The sequence below is a fragment of the Bombus affinis genome, chromosome 1 (assembly GCF_024516045.1).
Source record: "Bombus affinis isolate iyBomAffi1 chromosome 1, iyBomAffi1.2, whole genome shotgun sequence".
Classification (NCBI taxonomy): Eukaryota; Metazoa; Arthropoda; class Insecta; order Hymenoptera; family Apidae; genus Bombus; species Bombus affinis.
The window spans coordinates 7,120,594-7,140,990 of NC_066344.1; the positions used below are offsets into that span (position 1 = coordinate 7,120,594).

At 42.6% G+C, this 20,397-nt stretch overlaps 1 protein-coding gene and 1 long non-coding RNA gene across 4 annotated transcripts in view; one reads left to right on the forward strand and one right to left on the reverse strand.

The window, feature by feature from the left end:
* Positions 1–20,397, reverse strand: part of LOC126919850 (uncharacterized) — a 52,125-nt gene that overhangs the window by 11,261 nt on the left and 20,467 nt on the right. The gene's annotated exons all lie outside the window — the stretch shown is intronic.
* Positions 433–20,075, forward strand: LOC126919716 (zinc finger and SCAN domain-containing protein 21-like). Of its 3 annotated transcripts, none has more exons than XM_050729235.1 (4): positions 433–1,372; positions 1,440–1,871; positions 11,499–12,264; positions 12,945–20,075. In XM_050729235.1, the coding sequence occupies exons 2-4, from the start codon at positions 1,553–1,555 to the stop codon at positions 13,600–13,602; spliced, it is 1,743 nt and encodes a 580-aa protein (XP_050585192.1). In that variant the 5' UTR covers positions 433–1,372; positions 1,440–1,552; the 3' UTR covers positions 13,603–20,075. The 3 variants fall into 3 exon arrangements, with proteins under 3 accessions (XP_050585192.1, XP_050585202.1, XP_050585212.1); XM_050729245.1 differs by having other exon boundaries at positions 433–1,364; XM_050729255.1 differs by having other exon boundaries at positions 433–860; positions 943–1,871.

Below are 20,397 nucleotides of genomic sequence, written 5' to 3' on the forward strand. Positions count from 1 at the left end.
TCCAGCAACCATCTCCTAGTTATTATAAAATTCCACGAAGTAACAAGCTAAAAGATACTCTTAAAGATCAACGAAGCGAGGCTACGCCAATGGCGATGCACACACGCGCGTTTCGCGCAAACGTGGAGGTCGCGCGCGCACACAATCAAAAGGCCTGCAGGAATCGAGAACTAGCATCGGCACCCTCGAGGGGTTGCGCAGCCATCCCTTGCTTCAGCAGAAACCATCAGCAGCAGCAGCAGCGGCGGCGGCGGCGGCGGTGGCAGTGGAGCGATTGCAGCGCCGCCCCCCGATGCTGACACAAGGGGAGCCGCAACGGAGGGACGACGGGGGTTCCTAGTTCCGTTGTGGTGGAAACGAGAGGTGGAATCGGTAGTTGAAGCCAGACGAGGAGAGAAAATAACGTAAGGTAGGGGATAAGCGACGGAGCGGCAGCGCCACCGACTAAACAGTCGCACCCCGTCGTTGTGATCGTATTCGAGGGCACCCCCTGTCACTGGCGAGAGCCGCGACAGGGAGCGACCGAGAGAGTATCGGACAGACAGACAGACGGACGGACAGACGGACGGACGGACAGACGGTCAGTCAGTCAGTCAGTCAGTCAGTCGGTCCACTCAGTTAGCCAACCAACGGAAGTTAGTAGTAGTCGTTGTGTGAGAAAAACTGTACTGCACGAGGGGACGGAAGAACTGAACAACATATATCTATACACGTATACATACATGCATATATATGTACAAACATTGAAGAGAGGCACGCTGATGAAAGAGGATCGAGAGACGTGGACGGACGGCGAGTGAAAAAGAAGAGCGGAGTAAGAACGAAGAGGAATATAGACGAAGATACAAGGAAAATCGGTAGTAGGCATCAACCTGATCAAGTAGTAGCATAGTAATTGTCTAGTGGTAGTACCGAGAGAAAAAGAAAACGTGAGTTTGCTAGTACGAATCACAGAAAGGGGTGAGGCCGGAAAAGTCGAGGAGGGTTCTCGTGCGAACAGGCTGGCATGGTGGCGGTGCATCCTACGAAGGAGCTGCCCTCGCTGTGCCGATGACGAGGCTGCAGATCACGCCCCAACGTGAGCAAGGAAGGACGAAGAGGAAGCCGCAGCAGGCACCGTCAACGGATAGCTCGATCATCCGGGGAGAGGTTAACGGCAGGTTACAGATACGGACGGCGCTGAGTGACGGACGGCGGCGACGGAGGCGACGGCGTCGCAACATCGACGACCGCATCGTCGTGGTTGACGGCTGGTGTAACGAGGAACGCGATACCGGCGATAGCGGTGCCGGTGGCGGGCTAGGCGTCGCGCTAGTCGACGTCCTCGACGTCCTCGACGTCCTCGGGATCGTCGATCGTCGTCGGTACGGTGGTGCGTTTGGTGCGGTTGGTGAGGGTGTTGGTAGTGGTGTAACAACGTCGGAGGTTTTTCGTGACAGGGATACTACGTCAGGATCATCGTCGTCGCCGGCGCCGAGTGATCAACACCTGGTGAACGAAGCACGGAGAACCCGTGGTTGCAACGGCTACGGAATACCACAACTGCGTCAACATGCCGCGCTGCCTCATGGCCAAGAAATGGAAGGCCTACCCGTGGCCGGATCGCGTCGACGATCCACAGGAAGAACAGAACGATCCTTCGAACATTCTACAGGAGCAGGGGAACCACGGGATACAGCAGACTTCCGCGTCATTAGAGAAGAGGCAACACAGGCATGAGCCAGAGGACGAGGAGATCGACGTGGTTGGGGATACGGATAGCAGGCAAGTCGATCATCAGCAGACCTGTTGGGGTCCGCATAGTCCAACCGCTGGTGCCACTGCACCTAGTCCACCACCACTGAACGCATCTGGTGCTCTGTATTATCATGGTGAGTAGGTAATCTTTAGTGTTATCAGTCGCAACTGGTCGTCAGAATACGTATATGAAAGCAACCAGCTATCCCTTAAATCTGGCCTAATATAAAATTCCACGTGTTGGGTTAAGGAGAATCCCCTAAAGGAATTACGCCATCATCTTATTTAAGATAAACGCTAGATCATCGTAGCCTACCCTCTATTTACATCTTCGTGCCACGCCCTACATTGCCCAGATTCCATGGATTCTAATCTCGCGCGTAGCATCGCGAATTGCGATCAAGAGGACCGTGCCACCACTGGTCACAGAGACTCTTTTACCCTCCGAGATTGGACCCTGGAGTCTGGCCATGCGTCGAGCCACGGGGGTGACACACCCGCCGATTGGCCGATCGGCTGCGCTATAGAGAAATTGCGGTACTCTACCGCGACGATAACACGAGGCATGCTCCCCATGGGACTCGCAGAAACGGATGCGAGATAACTATCGTGTGGACAACGTCTCCTTCGACCGACTAACCCCTCTTCATCCCTTTTGATTTAATGATTTTCCTCGTTTAGCTCGCGATCGTGCGATGGATTCTGGCCATGCGTCGCACGCACACGTATGAATACACGTGCACATGTATACATGCCCGCACATAGACGTAGGCACAGACACGTTCACGCGTTCAGCGACACACCCGCCAGGCCGATCGTTGATTCTACTGCGGATCTTTGGGTGGATCGAAGCAAAAGGGGAGGAATGATTCCTCTTCCTCGCTCTCCCTCTCGTCCCATTTAGGTCACGTTCCTTTTACGAACAAAGCGTCCGGCTGTGTTTTTTTTGGAACCGCCTTTTCTCTTGTGTCTCTCAGACAGATTTCGCGTTATGACAAACGGGGACATCGGATTTTCGGCAGACGCGCTCTGATTCGCTTTACGTACCTCTGCCTGCAGTTTCTCATCCTAAAAGACTCTCGTTAATATCGACGATCTCTACTTGTTATTATTCTCCACGGCTAAAATATAAGAACGAACATACAGATAAATTATTCGTTGATTCCAAAGAAATAAGAATTTCCCGTATTTATTTCAGCTAATAATAAGTGGTACAACTCGTAATATCCGAAACCAAATCTTTTAAACTCTCGTAGTTTCGTACCTTAAAATCCCAATCAAATTACCAGTTGCATTATTTATTTCTGTTTATCTGTAGAGACGGTAGAACGTTTTGAAAGTGCATTGAATATTGCTGCTCTGCTCTGCACTAACTGAATCGCACGTTTAATATACCGCCACAGAGAGAGCGCACAGAATTAACCTTTAATTCATAAAGTAGGAGAAACATTTCAACGTGCAATTTGGGTCAGATCTTGGTATTTACAGTTCCATCTCCGATCGAAATCCAAAGTCTGGATTCATTAGTTATTTCGAGATGTCTGCGATATTTCGAAATCACTTCGACGAGCCATTGTTCAGAGGGGACACGATGATGAACAAAATTAGCTACTCGACACAGAAATTACTAGCATTTCGAGGCTATCTTCTTCGAGAACGAGCAATTTCACGAACAATACATGTTTTAGCTGGAAACTCAAACGACGAGTTGGAAAACCAACAACAAACAGGGTACATGTTGAGTGCATTCCACAAGTTGACTCGAACGAACGCGTATAAAAAATACGTGCCCTGTCCATCATGGGGTTGAACATTTCAGTTCCTTGTTTATTTATAGCCCATTAAAGCTATAAGCACTTCGATTGCTTGGCTTATGACGTATTTTTGTTACCCTTTGTTACGCAATGAAAACGCTCGCTTTTGTCTCTCTCTATTTCTCTCTTTTTAACAATCACGTTGATCAGTTGGTTGCAAAAAATTCACGCGAAAGCAGCTGTTAATTGAATTCAGTTATCGATTATAACGCCCGACCGTCGGGTCTTTAACATGGCGCGAAGTGTTATGTAACACGTGTACCACCACGACGCCGCGACGGCGTGGTCGTGATTCAACGTAGAATTTATGAAAAACAAAACAACGATCGTTCATCGTTCTTATCGCGGAATTTGCATACCAGTAAACGTGTCCTCTTGTTTTATTCCAATCCTCGAATAAATATCGTTTGAGAAGAATTTCAATAAATATCCGTTTGTATTGTTCTGATTCTTGGATATAACGTATCAAATGGCGAATTATTTTTCTAATTTTTAATAATTATCACCGATGAAACAGTTTCTATTTTTACCCTTATTTTGATATTACCGTTATTGAAGAAATATTTTGGCTCGTCATTGGAAATTGTTAGAGAAAAATGTAATTCCTTGAGTATGATTTATTCGTAACCTTTCATCCGGTGTTCGATTTTATACATCGTTGAACGCGACCTTGTCAGATCAGAATTCAGGTCGAAAATATGTAAGAACGACGTGGCATCGATTAAACGGCTTCCTTTTACTGTGACTCTCAACACACGAATAAACGAGCTGCATTTTCTTCGCGGTCACGTAATGCCTCATTGTAAGGGCTGCTTCTCACGCTTCCCTCCTATCATATGATTCTCCTTTCACAGTGTTTACGTCCGTTTAATTTGTAATGTCAACCAATGCAAACAAATTATTAAATGCCGGACAAAATATAATATTTTAGAACGATTGTATTCGTTACCAAACACCCACAATTGTACGAAATCATCAGCCTCGGAAATAAATAGCTTTAGATAGTATTAAAGCTCAGAAAGAAATCCTTTTATCTTTGATCGATTTATTGCTCCGTAACCAATTGAATTACATATTAAAAAAGCATGTTGGTTCGAAGAATAACTAGTCTGACTCAAGTTTATGCTAGGTTTCCGTTAATTCCGATGCGATATTTTTAATAATTCCACGAAGAAGCTATGTGGATGACGATCAATTAAGGGAATGGCTTGGCTTCGAAATTAGAAGATTCGAATTAATTTTAGGCTTACGTTCGAATCACCTTCGGATTAGGTTTTTATTCCGTAAAAGAAAAGTTAGGTCTGTGAATTTTCCAAAACGCCGTAGCCAGAATTTTCGGAATCATCGGTGGCCCGGATCAGTGTCGGCGGATACGCTAATTGCCAGCTTTATTATCGCGACTCGCGAAACGGACGCGCTCGCTTGACACCCACTGCGGCTCCACGCGTTGCGCAAACGCGCGTCACATCGCGTTTTTCGTCGCAGCGGTTCCCAACAATTCCGGAATCCTCACCGAATTCGAACAAGCCTCGAACAACCGCGTTAAACCTTGTACCATACTTCAAAAAATTGGAAAATATCTATCGGCCTCTCCATCGAAATTATTCTATCAATCTCTTTCAAACGGTTCAATATCTTGTGTAATATGGTACCGATAATGTAGCGTGCACGGCTGGTTCGGAACGATCGGCGAATAACAATAGCAAAAAGGACCTTACGTCGCCCTTTGAAAGGCTAGAATCAACAGACTCGTGGGAGCGTGCAGAGCGTTCATTCGACATTATTGATTCTCACCCTCTCCCCTGACCCCTCTGTCTCTCCTTCAACCCTCCCGCTCTCTTACCCTCTTTCCACTCACGGTCTCTGTCTCTCCCTAGGCCGTTGATGAAATGCACTTCCAGACACGACCGCTCTCTTCTTTCTCTCCCTTTCTCTCGTTCACCCTCTCTTTCTCATCTTCCTTTGTGTGTGTTTGGAAGTGTACGTATAGGTTTGCGTGTGTATGAGTGTTAACTTCCTTTTATTTCAGCCAATAATAGATGCGCGCCGGTTGATCGATCGTCGGCCACGGTTTTCTGATTTATTGCTGTCACGCCCGTCCCTTACCCCTCTTCTGCTGTCGGCCCGCCGAGGAAATAGACCCCCTGCGATTCGTCAAAGCGCTGCTCTTTATTCGCCTTCTTTCCACAATCGAGAGATTTACGCGCCAACAGGGTTCTCCTGTTAATTTTCATCCGACTTCTCTGCTTTCGGCGCTAACTCATTTTTTTTTTTTTTTTTTGGTGTTGATAGTTTATCGTATTCGTGACGAACGACCGGTCGTCCTCGACCTTCGTCGAAGCTAGAGATTTTAATATCGTACGTAAGAAGATTCCTCGTTCTTAAAAACTGCGATATCTGCACACGCTGAAGTGCCATCTGTTGATATCAACGGCTCCCTTTCCATTATTCAGACGTTACGATCCGGTAATCCTTGTTGTTTATGAATCTCGAACTTCTTAAAGTCGCATGGACTTGCTTTATGGATGTTTTGTCGAATCTTCTTTAAAGAACCTCTAATACGACTTTATATGTGCGATATGTGTCACGGTATTGTCCACAAATGATACAACATATTGTTCCTGCAACTTTAGCGACAATTTCGTCCCGTTAGAACGTAATGTAATTTGAATAACGATACTCTAACAAAATCCACGTCCAAAAATATGAGAAACCATGTTTCGCTGAGATAAAAGTTATACTTGAAACTAATTAATTTCTGTTGTGTTACATACCTTTGAATATTCGTATCTATAACTTCGTTAATTTAATAAGTACGAATTAATCAAAATTGCTGTTAGCAGTGGAAAGATCTCGTTTATAGAGCGTTTATTGTTCGTTGAAAATCAGCAGGAACAGTCTGACTGATCGATGGCAATTAGGCAGGATGATCGCGTAATTAACAGTACTGCTTGACGAACGATGATTATCACGGCTGGATGGCGCTAGTGTCGGGATCAAAGGATCGGGTCAATGAAGGGAGGGGGATAAAGCCTCGTGACGAGAATGGAAGTTGAAGGAATAGGAGTTTCTCTGTCTTACGCGGTTCGAAAGCTTTGCACGAGGGAGGAAATCGATTTTGAAAATCCGCTGAGTACGTGCGGATTATCGGTTTAAGGATTGCCGTTCGACGAGCGCGGCTTTCGACGCTGGAACGGGGTCAACACCTTCCGCGATTTGTTGCATTTGCGGAATAAACTAGCTTCTGTTTGCCGAAGACCTTCCTCCAATCCCATCGTTGATGCAATTTTCTAGGCTTTACGTACGAATCGTATTATCATCTTATTCGAAGAGCAAATTAAAGTTTGCCTGTTTGTTGTTTTAGTTGGTTTAGGTTTGAAGTAGATTTAAAGCATTACGATCGCAACAAGTGTCGTATGAATAGTTAGCGACGTTAGATTTTTATCGTATGTAATTTGTTTTAATGATGCATAAAAGTTTCCCGTCACATCAAATCTGGAATTAGGTTAATTCAATCAATCCACTTTCTTAACTTTCGGGAAGATACGAGATAATCTTCGTTAATATACGTAAATTAATTTCGATTTTATGCGAAAGTTCTTTTCAAAACAATAATTTGTCGAAACGAGGAATGATTCACCGAAGGCCAAAATATTATTCGTTTCTCATTCCCCGATGTCTAAATTCTTTACGTTCGCGATCAACCATCGGAAACATCGACGAATTCAATCATATCGCGCTACAATCGTGAAACGTATTTGTATTATACGATCAATGATGGCAAAGATAATAGAACTGTAATACATTTTCAAAAAACAAAAATTACCCAATTCCAATTCCTCGTTACTTATTCCTAACGTCCAAACCTACACAAATCACCGAGAACATCGACGAACCAAGTCGTACCGTGACATGCACACGGAAAGACGAATTTGCATTGTACAATCAACGAGCACGTTTCATCGATTGCGACCGGGTAGACCGCTTGACAAATCTACTGGAAAACAACAAGAATTTCCAAATCGTTTCGTACGCACGAATCGCTAGTGAGAAAAGGAAAAGCATAAGAACCAAGTTAATCTCAAGTTGTGTTAAGTTTTAGCGTGGAAACGATTCCGACACATACATTTGTACCGAAAAAAATATTTTGAAACTTATTATAATATGAATTCCCGACTTCTGTCTCTCGAGAAGCAGCGCAGTTAACGGTAAAAAGCACGGAGACACGGGGTTGTCGACGCCGCGACATGGGCAGGCAATTTCTGCGCTCCAGTGTTCGGGTCCTATTCGCAACAATGCGAATGTCGCGTTACATTGTCGCAGCGGCGGTATCGATCGTGTCCGGTGGAAGGCAACGTGGCATCGAAGGCTAACTGTCGCGTGTCCTGTCGCGTGGACACTGGCAATAAAAGGAAGGACCGACCGTTTAACTGTTTCGCTGAACATTATGTGGAACTCTTCCGAAAGTATACTTAGAGCACAACTAGAGCCGAACTGACGTCGAACGAAAAGTTTGACTCGGTTGAAAGGTGTTGCTATAGTTGTTCATTGAAGGTTTGAGAAATAATGGAACACGTGTTTTTAACTCGTAGTTGGCATTGTCGACGATACTTGAGTGTTTCAGTACTTTGTTTCAGTTTGTTTTCTGCGACAAAGAATTTGTTACAAGATAGGATATAAAATACGAATTAGAACTACAATAGATGATCTGAGATCAAGTAGTCGAATTGAAATTGAAGTGAAATTATAGTGGTCGATTATGTTCCAATGATACCAGTTGTAGTTAATAACAATGTATGGGGCGTTGTTGTTGAATTTCATTGTTTAATTTAGTCATCGATCAACATAGGAGAAAAATAATATTGACATTTTTAATGAAAATGATAGATGTGAAAATTGGGGTAATTGTCCTTGGATAAAAGCTATTTCTACGAGGTAGATTTCAGATTTGCTGGATTTCAGACGCTAGATTACGTTAAAATTTCTACGTTTTTATCGATTGACAGTTTTAATGGATGGCTTAGGTATGTTCTTGCGTAGTTAAACGTAGATGACGTAGATAAACGCTGGATAATACTTTATCTTGACATTTGTCATGTGCCAGTGACAACAGAACTCTTATAAGCGTCAGATCGCCATTTACGAGAAATATACAATAAAAGGTCGAGAATCTTTATTTAGAAATATCACGGAATACCAAAATAAAATTAAGAAACATGAAGAAAATATGAAACAACCTGACTCGTAATGATATAGTACAAATCTTAAAAATTATGAAACCAATGCAAAAGGTGCACTTCAATTTTAATTCAACGAAAGAATAAACCCACGTATCATAGAGACAATAGAGAAATCATAAAAAATTGTAAAGATCGTAAAAAATACAAAAAGATATAAAAGTTCTTAGACGTCCTCTCGTCAAAGGACGATGCGAATCGAGAGCGACTCATGTTGTTATTTTGCCTCGAGACATTAACACCGTTATGATATGCGAAATGTAATAATGAACAAACTCCGAACAAAACAATATAGTCGATACGTGCAATCGTCAACCAAAGTTGAATTTAAAGTTTCCGGTACTCCCCCGACCAGAATAAATAAACGAACACGAACGTTAATGAGTCGATCAGTAATCAGTAGTCAATATTTATCGAGCGTTCTTATAGCGAGTCGTCTTATCAACCAGAATCAGTTAGTCAGTAGTCAATCACGAATCAGTTAGTTATTAGTTATCAGTCAGTCAGTCTTTGTATGAGTCAGTTATCGATCAGTAGTCACTAAGCAACACTTAGCGAACGACGACGAATTCTGTACTTCCAATAGTTTTAAATATATTTGACTACACCAAGTTTCCACTCGTCTCGTCACTATATACACCAACACGTTTAATCCTCTTCTATAGAAATTTTTCCCACACACACGCAACAGATACCCTTTAGTATAATACAGAAAGAAACTCATCGCCCTTTTCTTCGTTTTGGTCGTTTTCTCGTTAACAATCGCACATGCTGGGACCAGCTGACGCGTGCCAGCAACAGGAAATGAAACGGCGCACCAGTTCCGTGTGATTCACGAATTCAAATATTCATGGCGGGGACCGTGGGGGTTACGAGTGAACCGGCTGCCACCTATACACGTTAGAACGGAAAGTAAAAAGGGAGAAACAAGGAAGAAAAAGAGACAGAAGTATCGCGCTATCGATGCCCTTTAATTTTCGCCGACGACGTGTCTCGTTCCAGCCGAGAAAATCCTCCGAAGATAATTAAAGGCTGTCATTTCGTGGCTTGGCTCGATTCGTCGTTCGTATTCACGACGATCCACGCGGCGCAACCCCGTGAATCGGAAAACCTCGTGGCGTTTAATTTTCGAACCAGCAACCGTTTCCAATAATCGTTCGCCACGGAAATGGCCAAATTAAAGGAAACTTCTATGGATGGAATACGAAAACTCGTCGATGGACAAAATTTCAACTGTGTTGGATAGAATTTCGTTGCTGCGAGAATATTGCAGACTGGTTTCGGGTTAATTGAAAAATGCTTTTCCATGTTATCGCGGAATCGGAGAGATCGTACCTAGTTGTAAGAAGTCTCTTATTTTGTGTCTATATATATTGTATATCCTATTTTGTAAAGGAAAATATGAGCCTTCATTTGGCGTAAAAGAGAGTACAAGGTCTGAAAATTGCGCAGCAATTACGAAGTCATATAAATTTTAAATTGTAAAGTTACAAACATCCGTATGAAGTCACATAGTACGACATGTAATTTTATTATGGACTGAAATAACTTTTCACCATGGATGATCTAGATGATACAGACATTCCGTTATAATATTATAATTTCCAGAAATAATATTTTCATAAATGTATCAATTACAATAGATATATTAAAATTTTGTTGAAAACTCTGTCGCATTCTCTCGTGGGCGTAGAAAAAGACACATCCAATATTTGTCTTGGATTTATTGGAATATTTAATACTCAAGTAATTTGTTTTATGATTCTTTTTTCAATTCATTCAAATTGTGATTTATTAAATAAAAATATGGAGCTGGTTCTTTAGAGCTGGAATTCTTTCGATTAAAAATATTCTTGTTGTTTCTACATTAATTTCATTTCTTTTTCTGGAATTAGGGTTGTTTGTTTCGAGTGGACTTAGGCGATCAAGCTATCTGATTCGTTGCAACTAGAAAGGGTGAAAGGAGTTCATTGAACCCTCAACGGATGCGAGTTTCGATCGCATGAATTTCGAGACGCGAAACCTTCAATTTGCATTATTCATTAGCAGTCCCTAATCAGCTTCGAATCCCCCATTAAGTTTGATTGACCGTGTATCCCTCATTACTTAATATTCCGTGTTAATTTTAGCCCCGACAGTGACTGAGCCAATTCGTTACCTGCACCAACACGCCGAGATTGATAATTTCAATTGATAATCCTGTATCGATAATTTGCATTTCGATAATCCTTCTCGATCAAAATTGAGAAATATAATGGAATATACATAAATTTTATCCTTCGTTTACAAGTTTATAAATAAGTAGATTATAAAAGAAATATTTTCTAACACAAATGAGAATTCGTTAAATTTTATCAAACATACGATATGCAAAATATCAGAAGGATGAGACGCAGCAAAATATTATTTAACGTATGAAGCTTGATGAGATAATATCATCAATCAAGTATTAGATGCTAGAACCTATCTCTTAAACCATCAAGTTACAAAACTGACGAAACCTTGGAAAGTATCTTCCGTAAGAATACAAGTTATACCAAGAAACCTAAATTTGAGAAATTATGCGATACTAACGATAAGCCACAAGAGCTCGAGTCTCTAAGACGAGCTTCCCCATTTAACGAAGCAAGTTTATTAGGCGATTAATGTCACTACATCCACCAAGTACCTCATAAACCTAACCGATTTACCAAAACCAATCTACCCGCAGGTTACACGCACGAGTCATGGATCAACCACGAAGAACCACCAAAGTACGCGACGCTGCGCTCAGCGGCGGAGTTGGCCCGACCAGTGGTACCATCTCCGCCGCCTCCAGCCGCGCCTCAAGAGCTGGCCACGGTGATGACCGGGTCCAGCCTGCACCAACCACACCCAGCAGCCCCAATGACAACTCCGTCGTCGTCGTCCACCTCGCTATGTTTGCCCCCGAGAAAAAGCCTCTCGATGTGTTTTACCAGCACAGGGACGGCGCTATCGCTGCCCCCGAAGAAGAAGGATATTTACAGGCCCTATAGCCTTCAACCAATGTCGGAGATCCGCACGTCGGAGATCCGCACGCCGGAGATCCGCACTTCGGAAGTCCGCACATCGGAGATCCGCACATCGGAGATCCGTACGTCGGAGATCCGCACATCGGAGATCCGTACGTCGGCCGAGGAGGATCTGTCCGCCGCGCAGGCGATCCTCGACCTGAGCGCGTCCCCGGCTGCGCCCACGCACTCGGTCTTCATTCACACTTTATCGCCTCCGCCTCCGCCTCCTCCGCCTCCAACGGTACCCTGCGTCGCGACGACAGGCCAGCTGCAGCCGACACAGTTGCAGCCGGCGCCGACCGCGCAGCCTATCCCTGTCTCCGTACTGGTACCGGTGCCCAGCTCGCAAACCAACCAACTGCGACAACAGGAGCAAACCCCGCAGCCTCAGTCGCCCGCCACCGCGGAGGCCAACGCAAATTGCTCCGCCGGAAGAGATGGGTGAGTATCCAGGGTGGGCATTTCCATGAAAAGCGATGGAATATTTTTGTTTTTTTTTTCCTTTTATTTGATGTAATATATGGTTCTACTGAGAAGTACTATACAGAGATGAGAAGGCAAGGTTCTTCCACTTCGAGTATCTATTTTTATGATTATATCGGGTCGATTAGAAATGATCAATCAGATGCGCATTCGTTTGCCTAACCACCTTCTTATCTTTACACGGTAGATAATTCCACTGAGAAGTAGACGAATCTACCGAAAGGTAGACGAGTCTCTTTACATGTAGGGTTGTATATATACATATATATGTTGACTATATTTGGATCGTTATAGAGGATGAATGTAATATATGGTTGATGGATGAGTGATTGTGCAAATCGATGTCGCAATAAGCTTTCTGTATGTATGTGATATATACACGATAGCTTGTTATGGGTGTCACATTGCTTTAAGGTTGTTGTATAACGTATTGTGTTCGTCGATATGGATACGTGTATATATGTTCTCTCTCATGTCGTGTACATCTGGTTCACGAATCTGTCGCATGGGTGTTACTCGTTGTTTATAATAAATCTTAAACACCAACCTCGATTATAGGCAGTACACGAACTTGATCTAACCTCTCGGAACAAAATTCCAAATTTATCATAAATCACGGTGTTTTCCTTCCTCGACAGCACCAGCAGCAGCAGCAAGACGGTAGCCTACACGTACGAAGCATTCTTCGTGTCGGATGGCCGGTCGAAGCGTCGCAGTGTGAATACAAATGGCGCTGCGGTGCCTGACAAGGAGGCTGCTCAGCCGGATAGGCCAAAGTTCACGTGCACAGAGTGCGGCAAACAGTATGCAACCTCGTCGAACCTGTCCCGGCACAAACAGACGCATCGTAGCCTCGACTCTCAATCGGCAAAGAAGTGCATTCACTGTGGCAAAGCGTACGTGAGCATGCCAGCACTGGCGATGCACGTGCTGACCCACAAGTTGGCCCACAGCTGCGGCGTCTGTGGTAAGATGTTCTCCAGGCCTTGGCTACTACAAGGCCATCTGAGAAGTCACACGGGAGAGAAGCCATACGGGTGCGCGCATTGCGGCAAAGCGTTTGCCGACCGGTCGAATCTACGTGCCCACATGCAGACGCATTCCGCGGACAAGAACTACGAGTGCTCGAGATGCCACAAAACCTTCGCTCTCAAGTCCTATCTGAACAAACACCTGGAGTCCGCTTGTTTACGCGACGACGAGATGCCGCCGCAACAACAGCAACAACAGCAACCCGCTACCAATGGTAGCAACGCGACGACGCAACATCAACAGAGCAACAATCGTGGTTTGTAGCAGCGCTTCGACGACAGGAAGACCACGACCAGGCGCCTCGACGCCCTAGAGACCGCTGCTAGGGAGAGCTAGCGGTCGTTCCCAGCGACGCCCGGCTAACCGGGACGACGAGGCAAGATCGATGGAAGAAGATTGACGGGGATGAGGAGGGAGAGAGGGAGAAAGAATAAAGGTTTGCCGTAGGTTTTAAGTAGAAAAGTGCCAGTAGAGAAAATGGAGGATAATAGAGAGAAGTAACCTAATGGTAGATGGGTAGAGGGTGAAGAGAGGGGGAAATGATAGGAGTGTGTCGGTTTCTTAAATAATGTCTAACATTAATAAAAACGTCCAATAATGTTAAGTCTTAAAACGAGCAGAAAGAGAAAAAAAAAGAATAAAAAAACAAGATGAAACGACGATGGATAAAGGAGAGAACGATGAAAAAAATAAAGATGAGATGAAAGAAACGAGAACAAAGAACACGTCGAACGGTGACGTCCACACTGCAGTCTAGTCACTCTAGTCGATTATATCTAATACATTATGATATTATATTATTATATTATATATTATATTATTATTATATATATAGTATATTTACTAGCGCGTACGGTTCTAGTCGCGAGCTCGTTACGGAGACACACTATTTATTGATACTTAGCTGCCTAAATGAAATAACGAATAAAAAGAAAATTCTTCGAGGATTAAACAAGAATTACACACGTACACGCATATAACAAACCAAGGGGGACACACACCATGATATAACGATAATAACGACGATAACGAAGCAGATTATTAGAAGGAAATTAAAAGACGATAGATTCGGCGCAATAACGACTCAATTAGAAGAAGGCTCGACTTAACCACGAGCTAATGAAATTTCCGGCCGGTTTTCGATTCTCCCCAAATCCTTTCCCCCGCGAGACCCTGCATCGACGCTCGTCCTCAGCGTCCTAACGCCAATGCATTGGCGACACGGGTATCGAATCGTGTCTAGAGATCGATTCGTCGCTCTCGTTGAAACGTACAGTCGTCACCGGACCATTCTGTTTCTTTCGAAGAGCACCGGTTCGAATCTCGAGACGATCGGCCCTCTCCCATGTTCCTTTTTTCGATGGCTCCTTCCACGGTTGGACCACAATTACACTCGACCACAGGGCGATCGACGGATGATGGATACTCTCGATACAGGCGCTGGTGCAGGGCTGTACGTTTCTTTCGATGATAAGGAAGGAGGTTGTATATAACTCGCTCGTGTAACTTGTTTTCATTTTTCTCACGTTGATTGTTAGATCTCTTGGCGGCCGTTTGATGGTAACTTCTGCGGTTGAGTAGTGAACAAGGGAGTATTTGATCATTAGCAACCTTTTCAAGAAAGACATAAAAAAGCAAAAACCGAGATTCAATTTTATGTAGACCATATGTAAAGGACCTGAAGCGTTCGAGTAGACAAAATCGGGCTAATTATTTAGGTAGGAGAGAAAAATGAATCTCCTATTTGTTTTATAGAAATTAGCAGAAAATTCGAAGATTCTACGCCATATATTGCATAAGAATTATACCGGACGAAATAATAATGCGATAGATGTCAAAAATTTCCTTGTTCGCCATCGTGTACCTCGACCATCCCAATACGCTCTACGTCATGCAAAACCGTTCCATTCTTACGAACGACAGTTCGTGGAACTCCTCAACTTTTCAAATATTTAATTCCATCAATTTTCTCGTCGTTATTTTTACCTCGCACAGAAGAACACGGCTCCCATAAAAGAAGGGGGAGAGAGAAAAAAACAAGAGAAAGTCATCGACAGTGATGCGTGGCATAGAACGTGTTAACGACACGTGGACATCGATCGAACCGCCTCGAGGTCGTCGTATTTCCAATACTTCCAACGTGTTCACAGTTTTCAGCGATGTTACACGATCGGTTATATAGAAGCTCGAATACGAAATAAAGTAATATTCTAAGCGCGTTTACACGCGTACGCGTGTACACGTTTACATTACACAGTAGGTATACATAAGAACACGTAGAAGAAACAGACAAATATACACAGACACACGACACGAAGCGCGTTACACGTAATATTTAGAGCAGATTCGAGTAATAGATGCGTAACTTTGTTATACACATATTTTATAGAAGCAATATAACGAGTAAGGAAAAAAAAAGTAATAATGACGACGCGTACGGTCAAAAGCAATGTTTCGACACAACGAATTATATAATTATACATATAGAGGCGAACATCGAAGTTTAACGTGATGGAAAACGATGATTTGCTTCGGCAGAAACTTCTTCGATCGTCTGAACCCTAACCACGCTCTTCCGTTTTTCGCGATCGTCGTTCTAAATTGGCGCCACGACCAGTCGGATTTCGCGACTCGTAAAAATTCATCGTTTCTTCCTCTTTTAAACTAAAGCAATATCTTCGAACGTTCCAACGAATAGGCCGCTTCCATTTTAGAATTTAACGAAAGAAAATGATTGAATATTTATCGGTTCGATCGTGGGAGAGATCGACTAATCAGTGGCTTCGTGGTTTGCCTTTTAACGATGGAGAATGCGCTTCGTAAGGCTTAATTAGCTTCTGAGATTTTTTAAATGGGCCTATAATCAAGTAAGCTTCGTGCAACGAGTGGAACACCAATCTAGTCTTAAAAAGAAATTCCGTTTAAGTATATTTTATATAACGAACAACGACCTTCGCTCCGAATGATGAACGTAGTGTTAGTGACGCGTGTAAATTCCCACACTGTAAGCAACGCAACGATTACACATCGAAATTCGCGAATCCTTTTATCGTAATATTAAACGTAAATTCTTGGAACTACGTTTTGTAGAAAAACAAAAACAAAAAAACAAAGAAACATTTCGAAACAACGAAAAGGGTGTGTCAGCGAAATCCGACTGAAAAATCCGACCTCCGCTTCATTCGACCAACTTTTTCTCCGAAAGCAACGATTACAGCGCGCCGAATAATTCCCGGAAAAATAACGAAAAGGAAGAAAAAGAAGAGAGGAAAAGTATAGAGGGATTGAAAAAAGAAAAAAAGAAGGAAATACACGCGAAACACGATCGCGAGAGAACAAAGAAGAGCGTGGATCAGTGCCAGCTTGGGAAGAGCTGTCGCGACGATCCAACGAGTCCTTTTGTATTAATTATTGCCGACAAATAATTACCGCGTTGCATGTACAGAGTAGCCGACCTCACCGCCAAAACAGTAAAAAGAAGCAAAAAATTGCAAAAAAAAAAAGAAATATTAATCGCGAGAAAAAATGGAGAAACGAAGCACCGGAGAACAGAACACACATGAACACGTCTTGTACTATACTTTGTGTTTTCGCGTAGCGCTCGTACGCTCGCCGTTGGATTCCACCGAGGGCTGTAGGAAATTTTAGACTCTAAAGAAATGTTAGAAGTCTTTCCTCTCTATGGGATCCAACGATCGAGTGGATGAGAAATCGATCGATCCCAAAAAGCTTTTCTAGTCCTCGCCCTCCCCTTCGTGCATGGTGACGTTTGTTTCGTGAGTTTTCTCGAAAACGCCGTGTACCGCGTGCAGCGATTGCGATTGTCGCATACGTACGAACGTAGAGCAATAAAATACTAAGCAATACTAACGAATTAACGAGTTAATTAACGAGAAACGAAGTAAAATGAAATTAGTACGTCGGTCCGGGTAGAGAGCAGAGACATTTTAACCGAAGAAAAAAATATAAAAATAAGAACAAAAAAAAAAAAGTAATAAAGAATTAACGAAGTGCACCGTTTGACGCGTGTTTGTTGATTTGGTCGACCGAAAAAACGCAAATAAAAGGCATGTGCGAGGATAAACGTAGAAAACATAAAACAAAGAAACTAGGACGAGAGAGAGGAGCGATCTGAATAATCGTTGATCGCGCTCCTTTCCAGTTCCTCCACTTTGCTTTCGATCGGAGAATTCTTGACCACCGGCACTAATCGTCTCCCGGTTTTTAGCTACTGATTTCATTGTTCTTCATTACGTATAGTAATTATCTTTTACGAATTGTTATCAGTATTATTATTATTATTATTATTATTATTATTATTAACGTTTTTGGCATCATCGTATTTATTATTGTCATCGGTATTTATTATATTTATTTATTAGTACTATTATTATTATCAACGCCGTGTACCTTTATTTACCTCTATATAAATTCATCTTATTTCGTTGCTGTTGTTTGTTGTTGTTACGTATAGTCATATCCATTATCACTGGTGATAATGCTATCATTTGTAACTCTCCAGTTTGTCATCGATCATCTGTTCTATAGCGATTATAATTTTTGTTGTTGCTAATACAACGAGTCGATACAACGATCGGTATCGTTAAAATGCATCGCGCGAGGCAACGAAAATAAATGTTCGAAAAGGGAAAACGAGGCACACACAATCTCTGTCTTTATTTTTCTCTTGCTTTCCCGCGGCCGCTCTGGTGAAAACAAAATGCAATATGGCGTCGCAAATTGCACGTCTACCAAATAAAGCTGCTTCTATTCACGAGCCAGATTCGCGTGTACAGTCGTTGGTCGACGTAATTGGCCGACATAATTGAGCTTCTGGAGCGTGGTGATCGCATAAAGTCGTAGATTTCCGGTTCGAGCGAGGCGGAAATTTCAACGCGCTTAATATATCTGGAAGCTTCATTTCACCGCCGTATTGAAAGACTCCGAGCGACTATTCGAAAGCAATGTATTTTTGTATTCTCTGTTTACGGCGTCAGGGAAATATTTTGGAATAACACACGCGTGGAATTATATATATATGTACGTTTCTAGTGATAAGCTTGAATTATTTTCTATGGAACGTAATTGATAATTATAAGATTCGTAAAGCGACAATATTTATTTTCGCGATTTTTGAAGAAAATCTACCCGGGGATTAAAAACACGAAGAGACAGATATTCTTTTTTTAGTCTATCTTTTTTTTTCGCTAGATTCAGGCGATTAAAGCAAACCAAAGTCGGCTGATCTCCAATTAGATTGGTCGACGATAGGAGAAAAAAATTGGGCGGTGGATGCAAATATTCGGAGAGAAGGTTAGACTCCGAGTTCGTTACTGGAAATTGCACCGGTTCGTTACGGAAGTCTCACGGACAATTAAACTATTTTAATTGACCAGCCAGCGAGACCATTTCACGTTTGTCCTAACTTCACGGCGATATTAACGGCCGAAAGCGATTCCCGAACTAATTAAGAGTTCTTTTCCGCTCTGCCCGTGGAAAATTCGGCCTCTGTTTTCGACCGCCCACTTTTCTCCTGGCCTTACTGCTACGTCGAGAGAAATAATCGTTAATCTGTCTGTTTTCGCTGAGAGAACCATCTTTTCTTGAGGAAAACAGTCAATCAGCGTTAAAAGGCCGCGAGTAATGAACTGTATCTTCTTCTAACTTTGTGAAAAAGCGATTAAGAAAGAATAATTTCTTCAAGAAAATTTCTCTAAATTATTGTAATGAAATCTACAAAGGAAAAATTAACGAATTTCACGATTCTTGATGAAGCTTCCGATTCGATGCGCTCTTATGCACGGCATGCACCACGAAACCGGAAGTAGCGCTTAATGATCGAATAACGCGCTTCAATTAAAGGTTCTAAGAATTATTAGCTTGCACAAGGATATTTTTCATACCGATCTCACGAGAGCCATGAAAATGAAGGAAGACGAACGCTTTTGTACGCCACATTTGTGTCGCGCATCGATATTCAATTATTATCAAAAGGAAACACACACCACTTAACAATTGTTACGTAATAACGTAAAAAACCAATTCGACGAGTTTGCAGAAAGTAGAGATTTTTAGAAACGACGACACCGTTCTGGCAAAAGTAGCAGCTTCCCAGTCTAGTTTTCTTTTCCCTTTCTAAGAAAACTTTGCTCGTCTTGCCCGATTAAACGAAGGAAAAACAAACGCGCGTATCTCTTAAACAATGTATTCTGTACATACATACGTACGTACGTATATATCTATACATTACGTAAATATATAATGCATATATATACATAAAGATTTCCTAAGCTACATTTAAGGAAAACATTTACACGTACGCACGAACACAAAACTACGTACTCTATTAGATAAATCTATCGTGTAGCTCTGTAATTCGTAGTCTAATTTTCCTCTAATTATAGCGAACGTCCTTCGCTTATCTACTAATCGCTTTTCGCTTTTGACGTTATTTATGTTAGCGTTACTCGAACGGACAGCGCCGCGCGTTTTTATTCGCTAGAACAGCAGCATAAATAGTTGCGTGAAGTTCGTCAATTGAAAATTTCATGCAATATTTACTCTATCTTAAATTATCGATCTGTGCTAATGTAAAATTATATCGAAGTTCGTTGAAATGATCGTAAGTGAAAATTCCTTAAACGAGAAAATCTGTGGCGAGTTTGGAATAAGAAATTGTTTATACCACACAGAATTTGTGATGCTGAGTTAGCACTGTCAGCATCCCTGACATTTTTGACAGATCGTAATTACAGAAATGAAACGATCAAGAATATCGCGGTCTTTTACAATTGTCGATCGATCAAAGACAAGTTCGTCGCAACTATCGCTGCTTCCAGCTTCCTCCTGTCCGCGACTGTCCGTGCTATTCCTTCTGTTCCTATCTCGAGTGTCTGTGCACTTTCGTGAATTTCTATCGACGGCTGAGATCTTCGCCGTGTCTATTTCCTGTCTCCCTCGAGTGTCGATCGATGATCAACAAGAATCTTCAACTACGTTTGTCCGACTTTCCTTCTCAATCGGAAAATCAATCTTTAAGCTCGTCGTGTCGTCTATCTC

What these genes read in the sequence shown, in the direction of transcription:
- LOC126919716 (XM_050729235.1), top strand. Translation starts at nt 1,553, where the DNA reads ATGCCGCGCTGCCTCATGGCCAAGAAATGGAAGGCCTACCCGTGGCCG. An exon ending in TGGTGCTCTGTATTATCATG is followed by an intron (nt 1,872 to 11,498) that starts GTGAGTAGGTAA and finishes ATCTACCCGCAG; the next exon opens with GTTACACGCACGAGTCATGG. An exon ending in TGCTCCGCCGGAAGAGATGG is followed by an intron (nt 12,265 to 12,944) that starts GTGAGTATCCAG and finishes CTTCCTCGACAG; the next exon opens with CACCAGCAGCAGCAGCAAGA.